We start from the raw sequence: 22,998 nt of genomic DNA on the forward strand, positions 1-22,998 counted from the left end.
GCTTGGCCACAGGAGGTACAGGAAGGACTTAGCCAGGCTCAAACCGGGGGTCACCTGAGGAGGGCTCTGCCATGCTGAGCCACAAGACCCCATGTACAAATTTAACAGGACAGGGGTATGTCAGAGTCAGACTAACTCCCAGTCCTCCTCTTTACAGGACAGGGCCCCAGGCAAGAGGATTGGTCTTCAAGTCTCCCTTGGGAACCAGAGGCACTGAAGCAGAGTGTAGAGATGGGTCTGTCCCAGGCAGATGCCCGTCCTGTGGTGAACTGAGACCTCAGCCCCCAAGGATGGCCACATGCCAAATCCCATGAACCCTACTGCTGAATAATACCTCACTCCCCAGTCTAGACCTTCTCAGACCTGGCACCCACCCCTCTTCAATCCCCAGATTCCAGCCAAGTGCCCGTCATCCCACTGCACCATGATCAGGGTGGACCACAGCCCAAGCTCCAACTGCTGCCATGGCCTTGCCAAGTTAAGACTACTGTGCCAGAAGGTTCTGTCCAGCTGCCATTCACTTCTTTACTGGTCTCACCTGGGGGCAGGGCTCATGGCAGGCCAGGTCAGCCAACCATGCCTAAGGCCAAGCAGGATGCTAATGCACCCTCCCCTCCCCGCCAACAGCCAAGAATCCTCAGAGCTTTGAGACGCCCACAGATGAAACTGCCCCCAAGACACTGGGCCCCTCGGGGGAAGATTGTGCAGATGTACAGACAAGGCAATGCTCTGAGGATGAGGACCTAGGTCTCCACATCCCTCAAGACCCCAACAACAGTCACCAGGGAACCACAGTGACTGGGAAAGCACAAGCAGCATCCAGGAGGAAGACGGAGTAGACAACAGCACAAAGAAAAAGGCAATTTTATTCTTTCAAGAAAATGTACTAACAGGTTGAGGGAATGAGCATGCTGGCCACGTCCCCCGTCCTAATCAGGGGTCTGAGATGAGGCCAGGCCTGACGAGGGCTTGGGAGAAGCTAAAGGGACTCCCTGTGACACTGGGGAGAGGACCAGGCAGGCCCAGGGGTGGGACTTTGTTCTGTTAGCACCAGGAACCGCCCACAGCCACAGCTGGACTTGGAGACAGGACAGTGGGTGGCCCTGCTCTGCCTCCACCTGAGCAGTCTGGAGAGGGGCTGGCGGCAGAAGGCTCCCTGCAGGCGGTCATCTGAGTGTGATTCTCAAATTCACAGACCAACCTTGGTCCCCCCAACCCCCTGTAAACATAAGAATGAGCACCAAGCCCCTCAGGACAAGATGAGGGTCCGAGACGTGTGGCTGGGCTTCAAGCGGCCCAGGAGCTGCCGGGCTTTTTCTTGCATGAAGAGTTGGTCCCTGGTCCCCCCGCAGGCCACCGTCTTCCAGGCGCTGGTCATCTGGGAGGAGGCAAATGAGTTACCATCCAGGGACAGCATGCTCTCAGTGAATGCTGTGAGCCTGTCCAGAGGGGTGGGGGACATTTCTATGACCCTCCTCCCTTTTGAAGCCACAAGTATTCTTGTGTTCCCTCCACCTTCCTGGTGGCCCTGGAGAAGTCGGTCCTGTCTCTGGGCTTCCTCAGATGTAAAGCAAGGAGGCTGCACCAGGCAACATGGCTGTGCCCCTGGCTGTGGGCACCAGCCTCCTCACGAGGCAAAGCTACAGCCAAGCAGGTTGGTGGGAAGGAACAGCAAGAGATTCATACATACAGACACTGAGGTGCGAGCAGCCACGGCAGACATCAAGATAGACATCTGCCTTTGAGGACAGACATGTGCTAAGCAACTAAACACAGAGACGATGACCTAGTTACGAGACCACACCATAAAAGGGCTGGGGGGGCAGGGAGGGGGTGCAGGTCTCCAACACATGGGCTCCCTGAGGGTGTGATGTCCAGACTGAGATCTGAAGTGTAAGTTAATCAAGCAAACAGAGCCTCAGAAGGGCATTCAGGCAGAGGCAACAGTCTATGCAAAATCCCCAAAGGGAATACCACATTCGTGGCCAGCACTCACAGGGGCAGGTGTTGGAAAGTGGCTTCGGGACTTCTGCACCGCCATGGGCTTCTCGGGCTTAGCCTGCAGGAAGCCCTCATTAAGTAGGCTGTTGTCCTCTTTGATGCCTGGCACAGAGAGGCTGGAGGAGCTTGATAGGACATTTGTCGGCTGAAATCAAAACCAAGCCAAAGACTCACCCTTCTGCCACAAGCACGGTGGGAAGGAAGAAAACTAGTCATATCCCAGCAGCACTACCTCTGGGCTGTTGGATCTTGGGCAGGACATTAACTTCTCTAAGCCTCAGTATTCTCTTCCAGATGGGGACTTCTCTGTAAAGTGCCTGTTTCAGAGCCTTCACCTAATAAATGCCCAAAAGTGCTGGTCCCTTTTACATGGAGCTGGTTCCTCCCCCACAGCCTCAGGCAGGGGCGGGGGGGGGGGGGTGCTCTAGTTTCTCCTGGGATCAGAAACATCCACAGGCGGGCAGTCAGAGATGGCAGCATCAACCAGCACATACACACAGCTGCACAAAACACCTCCAGGCCCTCCAGTCTCCCAGCACTTCTCCTTTACCCTCCTAACAGTCTGCTGGGCTAGGTGCTCTTATGACAGGCAAGAGTCAGGCTCGGGGAACCTAAGAGATCCCAGAGAGCAAGAGCCAGTGTCACCAGTGCCAGGACTCCATCAGATCCACCCCACCCCAAATCCCATGCTCTTAGCTACTTGCTATACTTCTTTACCGTTTGAGAATTATTTTACATGCCCACGGTGATGCCTGTTACAGGTCTGGATGCATGGCACTAAGTCCCCAGCCTGGTGGGGCTCCCCACCCAGTGATGCTTCTCTGCAAGGGCTATGGCTACAGCAGTCCTAAGTCTCCATATCTGCAGGATCTGATCAGGCAATCCTTTGTCTCATGACTCCTGCCACACTCCTCACTGCCTCACACTGGGAAACATACCACTGTCAGCTGAGAGGGATCAACAGTGTGGCAAGCTTTCTGGGGGCAGGCTCTGCATAGGCAACAGCCCCATTCCTGAGCTCAGCAATGGGACCTGGAGAGCACCCATCCCAGGGCTGATGTGCCCCAACCACCTGGCTGTGCCTTAAGCCTACCATTGACCCTCTGCACATCACCACCATGAGTAGAATATAATGGAAGGTGCTAAGGACCCAGATCCATGGTTTGCAAACATGTTCTAGCAATGTAAACTCTTGCCAAATAAACCTTTCTGTGAAAGACACATGCAGAGCTATCTTGACTGAAGCTGGGGGTGGGTGCCCAGCCCCACCTTCTCCATCAGCCCCTCATTGCAGAGCCTGATATCCAGAAGCCTGGTCTGAGAACCACTGGGCCACTTTGCTGCCAGGGTTCCCCCACAGCTAAAGGGTTCCAAAGGCAGAGGGTCTCCAGCGAGACTCCATCCTCCGTGGGACAGAGGAGCCCTCTGTAGTTCTGGGCAGGGGAGCAGGTAAGGCGGCCGGGGGTGGGGGGGCGTTTCTCTCTCAGACCCCTTACCAAGGACAGCACCTTGGGCAGTGTGGACATCACCAGCTTCACATCCTCATCCACAATGTCAAGAGCCAGGGACTTGCGGACCTTCTTGATGGGGCTCCGCCGCAGCTGGGGGTGGGGAGGAGGGAGACAATTAGGGCAGACATTTGGGATTCCTCCTGAGTCACCACCAGAACCTTGGGTACGCCTGCCCCATCTGCCCTGATCACAGACTCACGCCCTGATGCAGTGGGGCCTTCAAGCCAGGCCCCTGGTTGGCAAGAATGGGGCAGGGTGTGGGGTGTGCAGGTGAATTGGGAGACCCTGGCCCCATCAGATTCAGCACGTAGGGCAGACCATCCTGCCAGATGCAACCACAGGAAGCAAGGACACAAATGCCTCCATCCAGACACCTGCTCCTCATCCCTCAATGGACCACGCATAGCTCCCAAGCCTCTACCACACTAAACACACCCCTAAACAGGCCTGGGAGAGAATCATCCAAATTACACCTCAAATACTCACCTGCAAACAAGGAATACAGACACGTAAAACCTGAGGGACACAGGCTTGTTACAGGAATGCCCCAGCCCCATGCCTGCACCTCCAATAAGCTGGTCAAAGGTCAGCTCCAATATTAGGGAGGAGCTCTGGGAATGACTCACCCCCTAACCCAGCAGTGTACCCTAAACAGGTGCCGGCATGTCTCAGAACCACCATCTGACATAGAGAGGTCAAGTTCTCTGAACCTAGGGGCCCCCACCCAGTGGGCCACTCCCAGACTGACTATCCACCTTCCCTACACACCTCTCTGGCACATTCCCATCTTCCCCCCTCTCCCAGAAGAAAGCATCTACAAAAAGGGGGAACACCGAATCCATCAGGAAACCCACACACATGGTGCAGCAGAGGTGTGGCTTCTGGGCTGGCCCAGGGCAGCCCCTGCCCTGTACTCTGTACCCAGGTGTCCTTGCCAGCTCTCCACCTCACCCAAACCAACTGTCTCCCACCTGGCTCCCACAGCCCAGATGCGTGGCTGACTCCATCTGAGGAATCCTTGGAATCCCTTGGAATCCTTTTTGTGTCCCTTTCTACTCCCTTAATACCATGTATTGAGATGGTCGTGATGCGTTTGTCTAGTGTCTGCCTCCGCCCCCTGAGCTCTAGGAGGGAGTGACCACATCTGGGTCTACATCACCATTCTAATCTACTGCTCTGAGCCCAGAGCCCACCTTAGAAGGGTCCGAACACAATGCTACATGAGTAAGGGGCTAGTTCAGTGGGGAAGAGGCAAGGGTCCTGAGCACTAGAGCCTCACCTTGGTCAGTTCCATTGATAACCACTCTGGGGAACAAAGGGCATGGGGCTGCAGCTTTACCTTCCCCAGTACCCTCCTTTTACCAGCTGTCCCCAGACTCCCCACCACCCCCGACCCCCACCCCACTCTCTCCCCTTACCTCCCCATGGCTTCCTTGGCCCGAGCTGCCCAGGCAGGCAGTAAGGGCATTTCCCACCCCACCGGCCACTCACCCCAGTCTTCCTCTTCTGCTTCTCAGGCCTCACTTCATCCTCAATGATGAGCTCGATGCCGGCCTCAGAGCGCAGCACCTCCTTCAAGTCCTCCTCCAGGTGCGGGGTCTGGGGCTGGGGGCGGGACAGGGCAGCCCATGTGAGGTTCCACACCCAGGCTCTAGGATACAGCACCCAGACGCGCCTTGGCTATCCTAGGCAATGCAAGGAGGCCTGGGGCCAGGATGCTGGCCTCACACTCATTTGTGACCATTAACTGTCCTGCCTTGGACAAGTAGACATTAACCTCAACTCACCGAGGACCGTCATGAGCCAGAAGTGCACCTACACATCACCAATGTGACCCTCACAAAACTCAGTGCAACAGCTGTCATCTTCCACAAGGTAGAAACGGGAGGTTCAGAGATCAAGTGCCTGGCCCAAGATCACATAGCTATGAAGTTAGAACCTGGACATGCTCGAGCCCAAACTCCTTTACCCCTTTGTTCCACACTAACGGGGATTCTTGGTTCCATTTCCCTTTCTTGGGCCTATGGGCTTCCAGACGACCACTCTGGCCTCAGGCGGCAGCGAACAGAAAAAGAGAGCAGCAAGTGTAGGGGATGGCAACCCTGAGAAGTCATTCTAAAAGCCCCTACGTGCTCTAATTTTGGTTGCCAAGGTCAGATGTGCCTTATCAAGCCTGTCTAGAGAGCAGGCTGATGTCTCAGGGTCTGGAAACTGTATCCCCACCTGAACTAGAGAGGGCAGTGCTAACTAGTGCTTCACTGGGCCCATTAACTTCATCAGCTCCATCCCAGAGCCGAAGAGACCACAGCACGAGAATCCCACACAATGGGGGTCGGGGGCACACCACAGACCCTGTTCACAGGCCAAATGCTTTTCTACAACCTTTCTCTCACCTTCAATTCATTTCTAGAACACCTGCCTCTGTTTCAGAAAGCCCACAGTGCCAGTTTTCTGTTTTCACCAGGGAAAGCATGAGCATCCCACTGGAAGGAGTGGGTAGAAGGGCAGTTTGTCCACGGCCAGGAAGGTGCCTCACTGGCCCCTTGTGCCTGCCCACAAGTGGCTCACACATGTTTTATAAAGAACCGGCAGTTAGTCAAAGGCTTCAGTGTGAGGGGCAATTAGCCCCAGCACTCAAGCCCGTCCTCCATTCCAGCCCCTGCCCATCTTCTCCCCAGCACCGATAATGCACTGGGAGTACCGAGTTATTTGTGTGTTTGATGTTGCCCCCACCCCCGATACCGAGATTCACCAGGGTGCGACTGTGTCTCCAGCACCAGCCAGTGCCCACTCAGCACACTGCAGGTGCTTGGATAATATCTGATGAATTGGTAAGTAGCTCAGCCTCAGATCCCCCATTTATAACATCAGGGTATTTGCAACCTCTGAGAGGTTGGCAGAGTCTAATGAGATCTCAGAGGGGAAGAGCTCTGTGAGCCATACATGGCTGCATGGACCCAAGCAACCCCACTGTGCATACCCGCTTGGCTGCACCACATACCAGGGGCTTTAGTGGTCCATACTTCTCCAGGGCATTCTTGAATGGGGTCGGCGTGTGAGGAGTGTTGTCCATGGAGTACTTCTGATCTGGGGTTACAAACCTGCCAGGGCCAGAGAAGGAAGCTTATCGACCGGGTGGGGGACAGACACCAGCCACACCGCCACAGGCTGCCCATGACAACCACCATCCCTCCACCTGACCTTTGGCCTTGGCAGCAGGGAGCAAGCCCCAGGCACATGGTCTCTTCCCATGGCACCTTTCCACCACCCACCACCTTTCCACCCAAGGGTCTTCATCAGGCTCTTAGAGGAAGCGCCAGCCTCAGAAACAGGAAAGAACAGGACATAGTCTAAGAGGGCCCTGGAGCCCCAGCCAGGCAGAAGAATGGTTGAGACTGTTGCTCCAACATTAGCCGATAAATGAGGACTTTTTTTTTTTAATTTTTTTAATGTTTGTTTATTTTTGAGACAGAGACAGAGCATGAATGAGGGAGGGTCAGAGAGAGAGGGAGACACACAATCCGAAGCAGGCTCCAGGCTCTGAGCTGTCAGCACAGAGCCCGACACGGGGCTCGAACTCACGGACCGTGAGATCATGACCTGAGCTGAAGTCGGACGCTTAACCTACTGAGCCACCCAGGTGCCCCCCCTTTTTTTTTTTAATTTTTTTTAATGTTTATTTATTTTTGAGACAGAGAGAGACAGAGCATGAATGAGGGAGGGTCAGAGAGAGAGGGAGTGAGGACTTTTCATAAACAAGGCAAGCCTGTAGCCATACTGCATGCAGGCCCAGTGAGAGAAGGTCAGGGGAGCGAGGCAATAATCCAGGAAGACCAAGTCCCTTCCCCAAGCCCTCTCCAGAGAGTGCATGCCCCATGGAGAGCATGTGGCAGCAGCATTATTAAAGGAAGACATGTGACGCGAGATGGTGAAGCCAACGCACATGCTTAGCGTACCCTCTTCCCAAGTCCCCTCAAAATGATCACAGTGGGGACACAAATGGGGAGGGAAAGTTTTAGCAGACAGAAACCTGGGAAGGGTCTGGTCCACAAGCAGAGATACTAAAAAACTTCTATCAGCCCTGACCCTGGCAGCATGCAATATCTGCCAATGAAGGAGAAGCCTACTGGGGAGGGCCCAGAAGAGATCCCTCACAGGCCCACACCAAGCTGCAGGCACGGGCCCACCAGCTGGCCAACTTTAGCTCTCCACCTGCATGAGGCTGTGTGACCCCAGTCAGCTAGAGGTACCACTACAGTGGACTCCCAGGCCTTACTGGGGCCGTCAGAGGATGGGAGAAATATCAAGGTAGTCAGGAACTCAGGAGCAGAGGCCAACATGGACACCATTACTGGGGCTGCTGCTCTGGCCACCTCCCCCAGCCTGCCAGCCATTCCACAGGGAGATAAAAGGCTGGAACAAGGGTAAACCAATCTTTATTTCCTGCCTCAGGGTGGGGGTTAGATAGGGATCCACTCAATCTCTTCCCAAGTCCTTGTTATCTCCCACACAGGACACACAGACACCCTGCCCGCCCCATAAAGATGACGAAAGACAGTAAGTGACAGTCAAATGTAAACATCTCACAGTTCAAACTGCAGTTCAAAGGGATGACTCCAAGTCTCTGTGGGACATGGAGCTTTTGCCCATGAGAGGTCAGGGGAGCGAGGCAATAATCCAGGAAGACCAAGTCCCTTCCCCAAGCCCTCTCCAGAGAGTGCGTGCCCCATGTTGCATATTTTTGCAACAAATATGAGAAAACTCTAGAACCTCTCCAATTCACTGTATCAGCAAGAAGTAGTAATACATGCATGTTAGAACACCAAGGAAGACCGACTTGAAAAGGAAAAACAGACGATTACTTGAGATGAAAATAATTCCACTCTGTGAGCCAGAGGCCTCAGCAGGTGGGAGACTGCAGGAGCAAACTGGTGAATCAGAAGACAGCCCCACCATGCTCCCTCAGAATTCTGGATGGCTTAGGACAATGAACAGGAACGTGAGGGTAGACAGAGACACGGCAAACAACCAAAAAGACTGTGTAGGAAGGAGGCCCTGAAGTGGAAGGAAAGGGGCAGACCACCAGAGAAACAATTAAAAAAGAAAGAAAAAAAAAAAAAAAAAGCAGATTTTCTTAGCTCAAAGTTTGAGTCCTGAGTTTGAAAATCAGGGTGGGGGGAAGAGGGGGCGATTTATAAAGAGACAGCACACCTACACGCCTGGCACATTTCAGGAATAAACTACATACACATACACACACACACACACACACACACACACACACACACACACACCCCACACACACACAAAACTAAAAGCAAACCAAAGCTCTACAAGGATCCAGGGAGAAAGAAAAGATTTGCTACAAAGGAATAACAGCAGGTTGGGTGTCAGATTTTTCCGCAACATAAAAACAAAGCAGAGCCTGCGGTTTGGGGTCACAGCTCTTCTCCCTCAAGACTTCTAGATCCAGCTCCTGTGGTGGAAAAACAGTACACAGACAGCCCAGACATCAGATGGCACAGACCTCATACCCTCCCTGCTCACAGCCTCCTCTCTGGGAAGAACTCAAAAAAAGCACTAACCCAGAAAATAACCAAATTTTAAGAGTGAGGAAGGTTTGTGCTTTATGAACCAGTAAGATCTGCTCAACACAGCCCAGCCCCACTAACACACAGACCTGGTGACCTGGTGACCCCCGACTTCTCACCTACCATTCTCTACACCAGATTCGCTCCAAACCTACTGGCCTTATTTTTGTTCTTTAAAACACAAAAAGCCTGTTTCTGTCTGGGAGCCTTTGCATTTGCAGTTCAACCTGCCTGGAATTCCTCTCTCAAAATTCTGCATGGCTCCCCCTCCCTACAGGGCCATCCCTGATGTCCTTCTAAGTTAGAAACCCCTCTCCGTTACTCTGTGCTCCCCAGGCCTGTATAACCCCGCTCACGGTTTCTATCACCATTGGAAATACCATATACTGAGCACGTTTTATTTATTTGTTAAAGAGCTGTCCTTTCATAACTTCTATGGGGGGAAAATGGGAAAGGTGGGATATAAAAATCAGTGGGCAGGGAAACTAGTCAAATTTGGAATGAAGTCCAAACAACCATTGCCTATTATACCACCTTGCAGATGTCAAAAATAACTTCTGAAAGAGACAAGAGGAAAACCAAAACAGTCTTTTATGAGAAGAATCTGGATTTAAAGATGAAGTAGCAGGTCTCCACTTGTGGCCCAAATAGGACATTGGGGCCAGATTTACTCTCCTGCCTGAAACAACAGAGCAACAACACACTGTGGATGACACAATAGGCTTCAAGACCCCAGGCACCAGATGACCGAGGACAGGGACACGAGAGACGGAAGACAGATGAGGACAGTTCCTGGGCAAAGCTCAGGGAGGGGAGCAGAGGGGAACCCGGCAGGACCCTGAGTCGAAGAGATGTGCACAACACAGCATCACTGGAGAGGAGAGGGCTGCACGGACATCTGTAGATGGGCCTCCCTGAATATTCCGCAGGGCACTAATCAGTGTACACATCTGAAGAGACCACCTGAGAGCAGGCAGAATGATGCAAAAATATCAGAGGGAGGGGCGCCTGGGTGGTTCAGTTGGTTAAGTGTCCGACTCTTGATTTTGGCTCAAGTCATGTTCCCAGGGTTATGGGATTGAGCCCCACGCTGGGCTCAGCACTGGGCATGGAGCCTGCTTGGGATTTCTCTCTGCCCTTCTCCAGCTCACACTCTTGCAAGCTCTCTCAAAAACACAAACAAACAAACAATAAAACAGTACAGGCCAGATGACAGGAGAACATCTTTAAAACTCAAAGGAAAAAATAATAAATAAAAATAAAACTCACAAGAAAAACCTGTCAGCCTAGGGTTCTGTACCCAGCAAAACTACCTTTCAAACATTAAGGCAACTTTTCAGACACACGAACTTTGCAGATTCACCAAACTGCAACATTAAGAGATGACTTTCAGAGAGAAGAACATTATTCCCAGATGGAAATACGGATTTATAGAGGAATGAACAGTAGTGGAAATGCTTCCTCATGTGGAAGAAAACAGAAAAGCGAGAGCAGCAGCAGCAGCAGACTAGGAACCAGATGAAAAGAAAAAGGAGAAAGAGAATTATCAGTGCCTTTTGTGGCACCAGCATATCCACTTAAAGGCTTAGATTTTTAAAATTTTGGCTTGAACAGAGAAGCACTCTGCATCCAACATGTCAGTTAAACTCGGTCAACTGCTAAGACCAATTTCTGACCAGGGGATTCATAAATCTTTCCTGACATTGTGTATCATTACAAGGGCTAAAATTTCTGAGCTGATTCCTGAATTATACAGCTTCCTAAGGACATAATTAGGCAATGCTTCTCTTGCAGCAAAGGTAATAAGCAGAAGCACATAGCAACTGTCTCTACCTGGAATTCAGAGTCAGGATGACACAGGAAGTACACTTATATGAAAACACCTCCATAAAAGCACACGGTTAAGCAACCTGTATAGGTGAAACACTGAGCTTTCTAGGCTCACAGCCTGACCTCCTCCTGACTGGGCACCATGGAGAGATGGAGAACCAGGCACTTCTGTCCTTCACATAAGGCTACTCAAGCACAGTGGATTTGCACAGAAAAGTCACACTAGATTAGAAGACTTTTTTCATGGCTATCTGGACGCTAGTCTGGAGATTAGAAAACCATCAAATTAAAAAACAAAAATGAGGAAGAACAAAGATGAAGCACCAGGCTATCCTGACAAAAACGAAGAGGCATGGTAGCCAGAAGGAGGCTGCCTTCTTGAAACAGTCTCAGGAGTTTCTCTAAAGGTGGTCCTGATCCTGGCTTGGGAGGGAGGGGCCAGCAGGAGTGGGCAGGTACAGCACTCACGCAGCGTGCTTCTGGTGCAGGGGTGTCTTATCCCGGTGCAGGGGAGTGGTGACCACCACCTTCTGGCTGCACACCGGGGTGGACGTCAGTGAGGGGCTCTCCAGCTCCAGTGTGTCCTGTTTGTTCCAGAAGTTCAGAAACTGCCAGGGAAGAGGATGGAAACAAGACAAAATGACAACCTGCAGGGAGGGAGTAAGACCCTGACCCCCACCCCCTGTTCTCTGACAGAGTGTTCCTCCTGACCTGGGAGCACTCCCCCATCAGGCAACAGAGAATAAACACCAAGATAGCTCGACAGGACCCACCAGCTAGGATTGCACAGACCCCTGGCATTGTCACTGCCCCCAGCCTTTGCTTTCGTGATGCTGGGGGAGGTCCCTCCCCATGCCTGTGCTCACAGCACTGATGACCGTGCAGTCAGGACCAAGAAAGCTGACAGAGCAGCTCCTTTTCAGAAGTAAGACTAGCTCTTACACAACCTGTGGACAGGGGATGGTGACAATGGTTGTGGTGATGGGAGCACCTCCTCACACCAGGGCTAAGCATTCATACCAAGAATTTCTTATAGTTTTAGCCATCTTCTGTGACGTAGGTGATATCATGACACCCCATTTTACAAATAAGAAGGCTGAGCCTTACAGAGGTAAAGGTTCTTGCACAGAGTGCTAGAGACAGGACTCAAACCAGATCTGAGCCAAGTCTGCGGCACTACCCTCCCCCCCTCTGCCCTGAAGGTGCCCCTGGAAACCCAGGGCCATGTGCAGGGTCCCCATCACCCTGGGCTGTTTGTTGGGCAGCTCAGGGCTCACCGTCTTCCTTCTCTCATCAGCTGCCCTTACTTGAGGCCTGCTATGGGCTGAACAGTGTATTGTTGCCCCAAATTCCTATGTTGAAGCTCTGACCCACAGGACCTCAGAATGTGACTACATTTGGAGACAGAGCATTCAAAGACATGATTAAGGGAAAACAAGGTCATAGGGAAGGCCCTCATCCAACATAAGTGGTGTCCTTGTAAGATTCTATGAGAAGGAGGTAAGAGATTATAAGAGAAAACAGATCAGGACACAGACACAGACACAAAGGGAGACCATGTGAAGACACAGGGAAGAGACAGCTATCTACACCCAGAAAGGCCTCCAAAAAAACTGAAATGGCCCACGCTTAATCTCGGCCTCCAGAACTACGAGAAGATGAATTTCTGTTGTTTAAGCCCCCTGATCTGTGGTACTTTGTTAGGAAACCCATAGTGATGAACACAGGACCTCTTGCAGAAAGATACCACTCACCCCCAACACTGGCCTGGCCTCGAGCCTTGAACAAATGATTAAGTAGCCTCCTAAAATGTGCCACATCTAGGCCTAGCTCTCTCCCATGTCCTCAGGGACCAGACACAGTGAGATCCAAAGCCTCCGCCCACCCTCTTCCGGTCTAGAGACATGGGACCTCCACAGTCTACCTCTCGCCAGCTCTTCCAGTCCACCCTCCCAGATCCCCACCATCCTCTCAGCCCCCAGGACAGTGCATCCCCCTCATTGATACCTAAGGCTCTCCAAAGCCCCCGTCCATCCCCCAACCTCCCTATCCCTCCTGGCTCTGGACTTCACACCACAGACTCTGCTCCCTCATCTCCATGTCTTTGTTCAAGCTGACAAAACCCTGCCCAAACATCTCTCTCAGAAGCTCTAAATGCCTTCCAGACCTGTAGGGGAGACAGGATTCCTCCTCAGCTCTCCCCAACAGTACTTTCATTACTGAGTCCCGGGAAGCAGCACCCAGGACACAATAAGCTCTCAATGACCACAGCACTTCCCATACCCCATTCTATTCAAGTAATTACAAAGCTGCTCTCAATATTCACCATCCTCGTCAAGGGCAGTGCTATGCCACACTCACATTTGCACCCCAGGGCTGGCAAATCTGCTATGAGCAAGTGCACAATAAAGAGATTCTTTGAGCAAATACTGAGTCCATCCCTTCTTTGCTCAGTTACCACCTGCTGGCCAAGCAATCCCTCCTCCTCACAGCAAACCCTCCAGGATGACCCCTTCCCCCCAGACTAAATGCCCTCACAAACCTATAAGCCTTCTCCTTCACACCAAATGTCACATTTATTTGCATCTTTCCTGCTCAATGGTCTTCCCACCAGAGCACAAGCTTCATGAGGGCAGAGCCAGGCCTGTTTTTGCTCACTCTACACCCCCAGCACCTAGCACAGGACCTTGCACACAGCAGGTGCTCAGTGAAGACGTGCTGAATGACGTCTGCCTGCGTGCCAGGCCCTGTACTGGAACCGGGAGTCTGCACACCGAATCCAGTGAGCAGTCAGGGTGGGGGTCCACACACCTGGGAGGGCGAGAAGGGCAGGGTCTTGACGGGTGTGCTCTTGGGGGTGAGGCTGTTACAGGAGTCCATGAAGGACAGGCTGGCGCTGTTCTCCGTGACAGGGGACAGGGCGACGCGCCGCTTCTTCTGCCGCTTGAGCACCGAAGGCGGCGTGCCGATGCCCAAGCCCCCCACTTCAGTGCTGGGGGAAATGGGGATCAGCTCGCCCCGGCTGCTCCGGCTCAGGTCTGAGATGGTGTGGCCGTCCAGACGATATTCGGTCACACTGGGCACCGGGGCGGCCGGCTGGCGGGGCGGCAGTGCCTGTTGCTGCTGATGCTGCATTGGCTGTGGCTGCACTGGACTGTTGCTGATGCTGCCCTCTGCAGACGGCTCCTCGGGCAGGTCAAATTTACTCAGGTCACACCAAGCATCAGGGTCCTGCCCAGAGAGGGGGGTTAGGAATAACTGCAATACTCTGCTTTCCCAATGGATTCCTCTCCATCTGTATATCTCTATTTGCAAACATACCTGAAGTCATATTGTGCACATGGCTGCTTGCTGTTATTTTTTTTTTCTTTCTTCTTCTTTTTTTTTTAATGTTATTTATTTTTGAGAGAGAGTCAGAGCACAAGCACAGCAAAGAAAGACATAAAGTGAAGACATAAACACATAAAGCGAAGCAGGTTCCAGGCTCTGAGCTGTCAGCAGAGCCTGATGTGGGGTTCAAACCCACGAACCATGAGATAATGACCTGAGCCGAAATCGGATGCTTAACTGACTGAGCCACCCAGGCGCCCCTGTTATTTTTAAAAAGCAATGCACGGGCACCTCGGTTGCTCAGTTGGTTAAGCTCTTGATTTCAGCTCGGGTTATGATCTCACAGTTCGTGAGATCAAGCCCCACTCACAGGCTCTGCACTGACAGCGCAGATCCTGCTTGGGATTCTCTCTCTCCCTCTCCCTGCCCTTGCCCTGCTCACACACTCTCTCTCCCTCAAAATAAGAATTTAAAAAAAAATGCTTAATAAAATATGCCTAGTAAAAGAACCAAAGTTTAAAAAAAATGAACAATTAAAAAAAATCAATACATAAGGTATACAAAAAGCACAAAAAAAGAAAACTCAGATACCCATCAAGAAGTCTAGGAAATAAAACCAAATCACTGAAGCCCCAGGCCCACCTCCCTTGTTCACATCCTCTGCCTGAACTATTTACCATCCTCACGCATTTCTTTATCATTTCACCACTTAAACAGCTCCCTAAATGACAGCTAGGTTTCTGCATACTTTTAGCCTTAGAGTAAATCACTTCTATATCCTGCATTTTTTCCATTTAAAATTACAGCAATAATAATACTTAACTCTATTATCTACGAGCTAGATGTTTACTATTAATAAATATCAGTTATGTAAGATATTTTCAACTTTTACAAGTTTTCATGACTGTAAAATATTCCATCATATGAATATATCAGTTACTTAATTCCCCCCTCTTCTGTTGGACATTTTCCCCCTATTTTTTTTTTTTAAATGTCTACTTATTTTGAGAGAAAGATAGAGAGCAAGTGGGGAAGAGATAGAGAGACAGAGGGAGACAGAGAATCCCAAGCAGGTTCTGCATTGTCAGTCTGGAGCCCGATGCAGGGCTTGAACTAAGTGTGAGATCATGACCTGAGCCAAAACCAAAAGTCAGATGCTTAACTCACCGAGCCACCCAGGTGCCCCAATTTTTTAAAAATTAAAACTAACACCTTCAGGAACATCTTGGATACAGATCTTCTCCTGCATTTTTGGTGACTTCCTTGATAGAGACTCCTACAAGTGAAGTCTTGGTCCCGAGGCTGTGTGACTAGGTTTAAGGGTCTTGACCTGCACAGCTACATTCCTGGAGAATGTGCTCCACTGTGCTCCATGCACCTGTCCATCACGGCTGCCTCCTTGGCCACTTCACCTAAATTGTCTCTAATCCCACAACAATCTTGCCAGGCAAGCATTACCTTCCTCCCTTCCAGGCCAGAGAGTTGTGCAACCTGCTGAAGTCACTAAGTTTCTGGAAGCATTCTGAGAGTCATACCCAGGTCTTTCTTCCTTTGCCCAGTAAAGTACGACCCAGCCACAGGGCTGTTGGGAGACCGAAGCTTCCACTTTGGTCCCTGGAGGTCTGGCCCTGAGTAGACCCAGGCCTCTGTGGTGACTGCTGGTCCTTGGGACTCTCAGGACCCTGGGCAGTTATTCCTAAGGGTGGAAGCCAGCTCAGGGCCAACAGTGACTTCAGGCCCACACTCCCAGCAGCAAACCCCAACCTTGAGGAGGCCCCAGACTGATGGTGTCTAATGGACCAGAAGCATATTCCACAAGGACTGCCTGCAGGAACAGTCAGCAAGCAGTGTTTCCACAAATGCTATAACAGAGCATGTATGTTAGGTAGCAAGTAACGAGCCTGGCACATAGCGGACCCTCAAATGTTAGCTACCAGTTACTAATGAAGCATTTGGCCTGGCATACTGTGGGTGCTCAGTAAAACTGAGCTCCCCTCTCAAGTGGAAGAGGATGCAGAACAGTCTGAGGATGAAGGCAGGGAACACTGTGAAATGCCAACAGTGCCAGGCATGGAGTGGGTCTAACTCTCATCTTCTAATTCTCCCCTTAGGGCCTGAATCAGGGACTACATATGGCAGCCTCAGAGCTATTTATTGAACATATTGATTAACACATCAGACCTGCTTCTCATACCACTCTGAAATTTCTTGGAGTAGAGGGGACACCACAGCTGGACCCTGCAGTAGGTCCAGTCCCAGCCACTGGAGACAAGAGGTGGTCAAACACGGTGAAGACCACCATGCTTACTCGCTGTGTGACTGTACAGATACTACCTGACCTCTCTGAGCCTCAGCCTCATCTACAAAACACAGAGAAAGGACATACCTTACAGGATGCTGTGTGGATTATACATTAAAGTCAGAGCCTGGCATTTAGTACATATTCCATAAAGAGCATCATTATTCTTAGCAAGGATGGGAAAGCCCAAGTGGGAAGCTGAATGGGGGGTGCCTCTCACTGAACGCTGCTCCTGGTTGCCAGGCCTCTCACCCATCACCTCCTGAAACCCGCTCTACACAGCAGGCCTGGCTGACACAGCTAGGAGCTAGGATGTCACATCAAGAGGTTCAGCCCCCGCCAAGGAACTCCCTCCCAAGAGGTACAATCCACAGCCAGTGTGGCCTGAGTTACCAGAAACCCCTTGGCACTCCAGCCCCAGCCCCATACATGGTGCCTCAAGCACTGTGCTCTCCTATGCTGGGTTACGGACCTCAAACGCCCACCCCTTTTCATCCTGGAGGTCTCAGTGCAGTGCCACCTCCACCGGGGAGCCCTCCCACCCCACCTGCACCATATACAGCATGAGTCAGGAGCTCCCTGAAGGCAGGGACTGCACAGCAACTATCTGTGTCCCCAAGCTCTGGCTCCCAGCCGGGCACTCAGCATCAACTCAGGAAATGTTGGCAGGATGATGGAGTGAACAGAAAAAAGGATGCCTGCCCACGAGAGAAGCACTCCCAGCTGGCGGGTGCTCTAGGCCCACTGTGAAGTGCTGTGACCAACATTACCGACTCGATCAAGTCCAGGGCTTCCGAGAAGCTGGACCCCACAGCAGGGATGAGGAGGTTTGCGGCCTCCACCACCCACTTGTAGGGCAGGCTGGTTTCTGGCAAGGAGCCCTCCTGGTCTTCACGCTTGGGGAAGTCCTCCAAGGGCTCTGGTGTTCGCACTCCATCCAGGTCCGCAGGCACAGCTCCCTGCTCCTTAGAAGTGGTGGCTGCCGTGGCCTCCTCCTCACTGCTTTCCTCTTCCTTCATGGCAGGAAGCGCTGGGGGCCAGTTGGTCACAAGACTTCCCTGTTGGACACAAGGGCACACTGTTCGTGGACTTCTGGTTATGAGATATACACCATGTAGCATTCCACCTAAAATCGCACAACTCGGGGCACCTGGCTGGCTCAGTCGGTAGAGTGCGGGACTCTTGATCTTGGGGTCAAGTTTGAGCCCCTCATTGGGTGTAGAGGTTACTTATGAAAAAAAAGTTTTTAACAACATTTTTAAAAAAACATACAATCTGAATCTAACAAGGAAACTCAGAGGAATCTAAATTGAGACATAGCCTACAAAATTACATCATACACTTCAAAGGTATCAACATCACGAAAGGTTAAGAAAGGCTGATGAACTATTCCAGATAAAAGTAGACAAAACAGGGGCGCCTGGGTGGCTCAGTCGGTTAAGCGTCTGACTTCAGCTCAGGTCACGATCTTGCAGTCCGTGAGTTCGAGCCCCGCGTCAGGCTCTGGGCTGATGGCTCAGAGCCTGGAGCCTGCTTCCGATTCTGTGTCTCCCTCTCTCTCTGCCCCTCCCCCGTTCATGCTCTGTCTCTCTCTGTCTCAAAAATAAATAAATGTTAAAAAAAAAAAATTAAAAAAAAAAAAGTAGACAAAACATTTACGACAACTAATTAAAGTCTCATCTTGGACTGGATTATGGACAGGAAAATGGAATATAGACTGTAGATCAGTTAATATCCTGACTCAGTGTTAAAATCCCCCAACTAAATAGAAGCCTACTGTGAGTATGTAAGCAAATGCCCTTATTCTAAGATTCAGTATATTAAGGGATAAAGGGGCAAATGCATGTAAGATTCAGTATATTAGGGGATAGAGAGGCAAATGCATGTAATGGATTCTCAAATGGCTCAGATAACATGGCTCAGATAACAAAGCAGTATGTGTATACAGAAAGATAAAGCAAGTCTGGCAAATGCTAAAAACTAATTGAATCTAGGGGTGCCTGGCTGGATCAATCAGTGGAGCATGTGACTCTTGACCTCACAGTTGTAAGTTTGAGCCCCACGTTGGGTCTAGAGATTACTTTAAAAAAAAAAATTCTTAAAAAAATAAAACTACAACTAATGAATCTAGTAAAGAGTATTATGGGAGTTCTTTGTACTATTCTTGTAACTTTTCTGTATGCTTAATATTACTTTGAAATAAATGTTTGGAAAATGGGTATATACTAATTTTGTGACCAAAAAAAGAAAAGAAATAGAGGAAAATCATTTGTGGCAATAGCTTTCCTGGAAGAACCTTGGAACTAAGGCTGACACGTTAACCTAACAGATCACAGTGTAGCCTTGAAAACAGCACATGTGATTAACAAGGCCTTCTAGAGGGCAAGGAGTGGGATCCTGTGTCAATGGGAGGGGCACAATGGCGTCAGGGAGAGGACATGGGCTCTGGATTCAACCAGAGCTTGGACATTTTTGCTAGCTGACCGTGGGCAAGCTGTGTGACCTGTCTGCGATTCAGTTTTCTTGCCTGTAAAATGAAGACACTAAGGTTTACCATGCAGGGACATTACAAAGATCAGCAATGATGTGAAAAGCACCCAACCTAAACAGTGGTTATTATCACTATTGGTGTCAAGTGAACAGGATGGAAATGGTTTGGGATACAAGCAAAGGAAGAAAAGGAGATAATTTGATTGGGGCGTCTGGGTGGCTCAGTTGGTTAAGCATCTGACTCTTGATTCTGCTCAGGTCATGATCTCACATTTTGGAACACTGAGCCCCACGTTGGGCTCCACGCTGACAGCACAGAACCTGCTTGAAATTCTCTCCCCCTCCTTCTCTGCCCCTCCCCACTCACAAGCACGGTGTGCTCTTTCTCAAAATAAACTTAAAAAAAAAAAAGCAGATTTGATTAAAAACTTATACCTGCTACAATTGGAGAAAGAGGAGGAAGGCCATAAACACCATTTAAAGGTTCGAATGTGGGCATCCCACTTCAGAAAATAGCCACATTGAAAATGGCTTGGCAATTACACATAGAATGCAGAAAACACTTAACATATGACCCAGCAATCCCAATCCTAGATATTTACCCAAGAGAAATAAAAATTTATGTTCACACAAAATCCTGTATACAGATGTTCATAACAGCCTTATTTATAAACCCTAGCAGAAACAATGTCCCTCAGCTGGTAAATAAAGAGTAGATGGTACCTGCATATGACAGATTATCACTCAGCAATAAAAAGGAACAAATCACTGACAAATGTAGTCACAGAGGAGTACAGACTGTACGATTCCATTTGTATGACATCCTTACTAAGATAAAACTACATCAAGACAGAAAACAGGTAAGTAGTTGCCAAGGGCTGGGGACTTGGGAATTTTAGGGGGTGATGAAATGCCCTCCACCTTCACTGTAGTGTTGGTTACATTTGTCAAAACTCACAGAACTGTCACTAAAAGGGTGAATTTTACTGTCTATAAACTACCCTTTTATAAAGTGAAGGGATGAGGAAGCTCCAAGTTTCCCAAACCGGAAAAACGGAGCTACTACATGATGAAAGGGTAATATTCTTTTTTTTTTTTTTTAACGTTTATTTACTATTGAGAGACAAAGAAAGACAGAGCATGAGCATGAGGGGCAGAGAGAGGGGGAGACACAGAACCCAAAGCAGGCTCCAGGCTCTGAGCTGTAAGCACAGAGCCCGATGAGGGGCTCGAACACACAAACTATGAGATTATGACCTGAGTCGGATGCTTAACCGACTGAGCCACCCAGGCGCCCCGTAATATTCTTGATATAGAAATAAAAGTTTGTGAATGATTAAAAAGACAAAAAAGAAGGGAAAAGCAAATCATTAAAGAAAAACGGTCAACTTCACCAGTAGTAAAATCAAAACCAAATACTCCACTGTTGCTCATAAAGCTGGCAAAGATAGTCTTATAGAATCACAGCCAGTGGTGACACAGTGTGGGAAAACAGGCAATGCCATGTGCTGCTGACAGGAAAAATGGTGCCACCACCTGAATGGCAATTTGGTGATGCCTATGAAAATCTCAAATGTCCATACCACTTGACCCAGTCATGCCACATCTGTAAAATTAACCCATATAAATAGGTAAATGTACAAAGAACTTGAACAGTGATGTTCGTTGCATCATATTAACAAATGGTGACACATGTTCTTCAATAGGTTATAAGAGGTGACAGAGTCAAGAATGGTATAGAGATCTGTATATACACAATGATGTGGAAAGATTTAAGAAGAAACCTGTAAGGCAGTAAGATAGAACATAATCTCATTTTAACCTTATTGCCCTTAGTAAAAAATGTTGGCAAACACATTAAACAATATATTGGTTCCTTATGGCAGCTGAGATTAGCAGGCTCACCTTCCATAATACTGAATTCTATAAAGTTAGTAACTCTTTACAATGATCATGCATTGCTTTCAAAGGACAAGAACGAGAATTATAACTGCAAGCACTGACTAGTGAGTGGGGAGAACAGGACATAGTCCCATACACACATTAATAGGCAAACCTTTTCTGGCAGATAATCTAGCAAAATATATTAGAAGTTTTTCAAGAATGTGTCTCAACCCATCTCTAGGAATTTCTAAAATAATTGAGCACATGAGCAGTAATTTTAGCTACAAGGATGGTCATTAAAGTTTTGTTTCTAATTTTAAAAATTAGATATAACCATAATTAAATAAACAGCACAACAGAACCATGAAAATGATGGAGATGACCTCCGGTACTCAGGTCATGATCTGGGCTCATTCTGGCCCAGCATGACCAGTGCTCCAGACACAAGACACAAAGTGCCAGGGGCAAAAACCTAGCCAATAAACAGACTTTCAACCAAGTAGGATTTTCAGAGACTGAGGAAGGTCTGTCCACTTCCCCTACCCTGAAAGGCAGCCTGGTGTGTGCTGATGCCTGTTTTCTCTTTGTGGGAACATATGCCTCTCCAATAAGAAGTAAAAGGCTTGAAAACATATTACTTAGTTTGTGAATATTACTTAGATACACCAGAAAGTGTGAGTAACCTCCTCCGGTTAGGGGTGTGTGAGGAGTCGAGCCTGGAAGAAGTTGATTTACTTTTCATTCTGTATCTTTCTCTACTGTTACTCCATATGAGCATTTGTACCAGGAAATTAAGCGATATTCTCTCTCTCAAGTTGAAAAATCAAGAGACAGAAGCAAAAACATTATGTAATGCTCCAGTAGGGCATTGTAGAACTGGAGCGGTACACAGTTCTACCTAATGGGAAGGAAAAGGGAAGGGGGAGCGGTAAAAAAGACAGAAAGACGGAAGGAAGGAAGGAAGGAAGGAAGGAAGGAAGGAAGGAAGGAAAGAAAGAAAGAAAGAAAGAAAGAAAGAAAGAAAGAAAGAAAGATTGATTATTCACGGGGCACCTGGGTGGCTCAGTGGGTTAAGTGTACGACTCTTGATTTCGATTCAGGTCACAATCTCACAGTTGTGAGATCAAGCTCATGTTAGGACCTGAGTCAGGCCTTACACTGAGCATGGCACCTGCTTAAAATTCTCTCTCCCTCTCCCTCTGGCCCTCCACCACTCATGCTCTCCTCTCTAAAAAAAAAGGATTATTCACTCGTTCACCATCACAGAAGAAACTAGAACAGAGTACAGAGCGTTACCTACCACATACTCAGCATTGTCGAATCTCCATTCTTTGACACATTTGTTTCAAAATTTTTTAAGTTTATTTTTTTTGTGTATGTAATCTCTAAATGTGTATAATCTCTATATACAACGTGGGGCTTGAACTCACAGCCTTGAGATCAAGAGTCACATGCTCTTCAGGCTGAGTCAGTCAGGTGCCCCAAATCTTTATTTTTCAAGAATAAATCATTAGAGGGGCACTTGGGTAGCTCAGCTGGTTAAGTGTCCAACTTCGGCTCAGGTCATGATCTCATGGTTTTTGAGTTCAAGCCCCGCCAACAGGCTCTGTGCTGACAGCTCAGAGCCTGGAGCCTGCTTCAGATTTTTTGTCTCCCTCCTTCTCTGACCCTTCCCCAACCTCACGGACACGCACTTTCTCTCTCAAAAATATAAACATTTTTTAAAAATAATAAAATAAATAAATCATTAGAGGGACACCTGGGTGGCTCAGTCAGTTAAGCATCTGACTTTTGATTTTGGTTCAGGTCATGATCTCATGGTTTGTGAGTTCGAGCCCCAAATGGGGCTCTGCATGGACAGTGCAGGGCCTGCTTGGGATTCTGTCTCTCTCTCTCAAAAATAAATAAATACACATTTTTAAAAGGGGAGAAAACAAATACATAAAAGGGAAAAAAAGAATAAATCATTAGAGACATAGCTTAAAAACATCAATAAAGTTTGCTCCAGAATGCAGTTTAGGATGTAAACATCTGCACACTGGTTACATTTCTACAATTGCAT

General features: G+C 49.1%; 1 protein-coding gene across 2 annotated transcripts in view; it reads right to left on the reverse strand.

Annotated features, from left to right (window-relative positions):
- Positions 1-848: 848 nt before the first annotated feature.
- The window catches only part of MYBL2 (MYB proto-oncogene like 2), a 36,535-nt gene continuing 14,385 nt past the window's right edge, over positions 849-22,998 (reverse strand). Inside the window, exons 7-14 of one of the 2 annotated variants that reach the window (XM_043602330.1) lie at positions 17,333-17,620; positions 13,745-14,164; positions 11,402-11,541; positions 6,514-6,613; positions 5,004-5,117; positions 3,498-3,602; positions 1,997-2,146; positions 849-1,378 (exon numbers count right to left, since the gene is read on the reverse strand). In XM_043602330.1, coding sequence (XP_043458265.1) covers positions 1,250-1,378; positions 1,997-2,146; positions 3,498-3,602; positions 5,004-5,117; positions 6,514-6,613; positions 11,402-11,541; positions 13,745-14,164; positions 17,333-17,620 — 1,446 coding nt within the window. In that variant the 3' untranslated portion in view covers positions 849-1,249. The remainder of the gene's footprint in view (positions 1,379-1,996; positions 2,147-3,497; positions 3,603-5,003; positions 5,118-6,513; positions 6,614-11,401; positions 11,542-13,744; positions 14,165-17,332; positions 17,621-22,998) is intronic. The other variant, XM_043602331.1, reaches the window with a different exon arrangement.

This window comes from Prionailurus bengalensis, chromosome A3, assembly GCF_016509475.1.
Source record: "Prionailurus bengalensis isolate Pbe53 chromosome A3, Fcat_Pben_1.1_paternal_pri, whole genome shotgun sequence".
NCBI lineage: Eukaryota > Metazoa > Chordata > Mammalia > Carnivora > Felidae > Prionailurus > Prionailurus bengalensis.